General features: G+C 38.0%; 1 protein-coding gene across 1 annotated transcript in view; it reads right to left on the bottom strand.

Moving 5' to 3' along the window:
• The window catches only part of slc13a3 (solute carrier family 13 member 3), a 19,674-nt gene that overhangs the window by 9,094 nt on the left and 7,657 nt on the right, over window positions 1-2,923 (bottom strand). The window contains exon 10 of the mRNA XM_014016221.1: window positions 670-782. Coding sequence (XP_013871675.1) covers window positions 670-782 — 113 coding nt within the window. The remainder of the gene's footprint in view (window positions 1-669; window positions 783-2,923) is intronic.

The raw sequence follows: 2,923 nt of genomic DNA, 5'->3' as shown, positions 1-2,923 counted from the left end.
GACCAATTTCCTAGGGGAAACACTGTAAAGTGAGTTGGTTTCTACAAGCATTTGCTTAAAATTAAAGCAGAAAACCTGAACATGTGCAGTAACATTTGTTTATCTATCATGCTTGTGTGTGTGTGTGTGTGTGTGTGTGTGTGTGTGGCAGTAATGTGTTTTTACTGCTCAGGAAAAGTACTACAGCAGCATCGGTTTAGACTGTAACACAGTCTGGTGACAAAGTTATGGCTCAGTGCATTTTCTTTTCACTCTGATCATGTGGATAAAGTAGTTYTGAAGTAAAGCTGTAAMGTAGAAAATGTGGTTTGAACTGTGTGAACTGAAAGTGACTGATTAATTGAATGGGCACTGATTGGCCCCGAGGTGGCCACTTCAATGATCTCCCGTAAGAAAGGTGAAAGTTTCCCACACTGAAACACGCCGCACTGTGATGAAATGCTGAAATGTGTTGTGTAGTATTGACTTTTTGCTGCTCGTGTCTACTGAACAGAGATGCACAGACAGGATTCATTCACAATGTYATGACCCTTTTTAAAACTTCACAGAATGGTTTCTAACAAGCATCTCGGGGTGTGTCTGACTATGAGAGAACAAAAATGCCACAAAAGCAAAATTTCTTTACGTTTATGATTACAGTTCAACACTTGTAACATTCAGCCTCTTTACCTCACAAGCTTTAGCCATTGCGAAACCACCTCCCAGAAGGAGAATGATATTCCAGGGAACAGATTCTTGGGCCTTTTTCCACGAAAGTAGAGGAACATACGGAGTGTTTGAAGCTGGGGGAAAATGTGGAAATTAGAGATTTTTGCTAAATCACACCACAAACAAAACAATAGCTCTACAGTACATATCGCTACATTGGTTTGTGCACAGTACACTTTGTAGTGCATAAAGTGATTTTATATGTACATATTTACACAGTTATGTTTTGTCTTCTTCTTTTCAAAGACTTGACTCACTTTAGATGGGACAGTAAAATCTTCATCCTTCGCTTTTTCTGTCCTTGCTAGTGTTCACATGGTTTATTTGACCCGCTGAGCAAAATATGTCAAGTGCCCGGCCTTCAACAAACCCAAAATGTGCTCACAAACACATGCACTACTTGCTAAAGTTTTTCATGCGCTGTTTGTATATTTAGCCTGACCACAACCAAAAATGCCGTCAAATAACTTTGAAACAAGTTGTCACATAAAACTTAAATTTAAATGATTGTTTTGTTTTCTCTCCTTTAAATAAAACATAGTTTTCATAATACATGCAAAGTTTTAAAGGAAGAAATAAGAATGCAAGTGCTCATACAAACACACACACACACAAAAGTTGGTTTTTCTTTATCCATGGGGACTTTCCATTGACTTCCATTCATTTTTCAGTAGTTTCTATAGCCTAATAGGGGTGTAACAATGCATCATTCCATATCAGTGTATCGATATAATGGTTCATGATTCAATTGTATCAAGGCAAAATGAAAATGTCAACCTATATCTTTATTATATGCTTGATGTAAATCCATATCATATGCCCATCTAACACAGTCATTGTGTTAGATGGGCGTATGATATCGCATTATATTGAAGAAATTTATTGGGGTTTGTTTACTGACTTTTAAAAAGAACATTTTTTAGTCATTTCTTAGGTGAAATTTTATATTTTTATTGTGTAATTATTTCTGTGATTACACTGATGATTTTATGTACAGACTGGTCTGAGTGACTGCCAAAGATGGTGATACAGAACCAGAGGTACATATTAAGATACATGCCTGAACACACTTTCAACATTTAATTGAATCGTTGTTTTAACGTTAGAGCAGGAAAATTGTATGAGGACCTGATTTCAGCTGTAGGCTGGCCAATTTGAACGATGCAATAATAATAGGCGGAGTCAGGTCCTGAAGAAGGTTATAAAAGTACAAAAGTTTCCTGAATCCTGAGCTGAATGCAGAGATGAACACTGAGCAATAGATCTGCCTTCAGATCAGCATGCTGTGTGGTTGAATGAATTCTTTTCACATTCAAACATTCATGTGTTGGTGTATTTTCTATCTGGTACAAACYTATAATAAGGTAAACGAACACATATAATTCTTTTTTTATCAATCGCAGACTTGTGAATTGAATTGTCTTATCGTGACAGACTTTGTGATATCAAGAAATATCAAATCGTCATCCAAACAAATCAATACAATATCATATTGTGATAAAACTAATGATTTACACCCCTATAGCCTAACTCTGACCCTTTACCCTAAACCTAACCACCAAAGTGCATACCTGACGCTAACCCCCATAGGATTCACACTATGACTCCGCTCCGCTGCGTTGCGGTGCGCAGTTCGCAGCTGTTGATTTGCAACCCAATTTATACAGCCTCCGCTCCACTCAGCTCTGCTCCAGAGGAGGGAGGGTGTGCAGGAAGGAGATTGCGTGATAAATCCAGTGATAAATGTGGAAGTCAGAGCAAAAAATTATTAATTCTGTGAAAGATGAACTCCAAACACAGCTGAAAACATAGATATAAAAGCTTTTGATATCCATGGCTGAACTGTATCACTGTCGTCTTTTTGAAACTTCTGATTTCAAAATAAAATCCACGTGTATCGTGTGTGTACACCTATGCTTCATGCTACATGTTGCCATCTGCTTCTCAAACAGAACGATACATTCTGACAGCATTTGTCTCAAAATACATATAGTTGCAATTTCGACAAAATTATGGTGTCTTATTTTGTAAATACAGATGTTGTGCTCATTCGTCTTCCTGCTGGTGCGACATAATCTTTAAAAATTCACTCCGGAGCAGCTCTGACTGCCGGCAGAAATAGGATCGGATCTAATTTTGCCGGATCACCATCCGCTCACTGCTGCCCTGCGCAGCCGTGCGCAGCCAGTGTAAACACTCTCATTGATTATAATGG

Source organism: Austrofundulus limnaeus, unplaced genomic scaffold (assembly GCF_001266775.1).
Source record: "Austrofundulus limnaeus strain Quisiro unplaced genomic scaffold, Austrofundulus_limnaeus-1.0 Scaffold141, whole genome shotgun sequence".
Taxonomy (NCBI): domain Eukaryota; kingdom Metazoa; phylum Chordata; class Actinopteri; order Cyprinodontiformes; family Rivulidae; genus Austrofundulus; species Austrofundulus limnaeus.
This window is presented reverse-complemented; position numbering and strand designations above follow the sequence as displayed.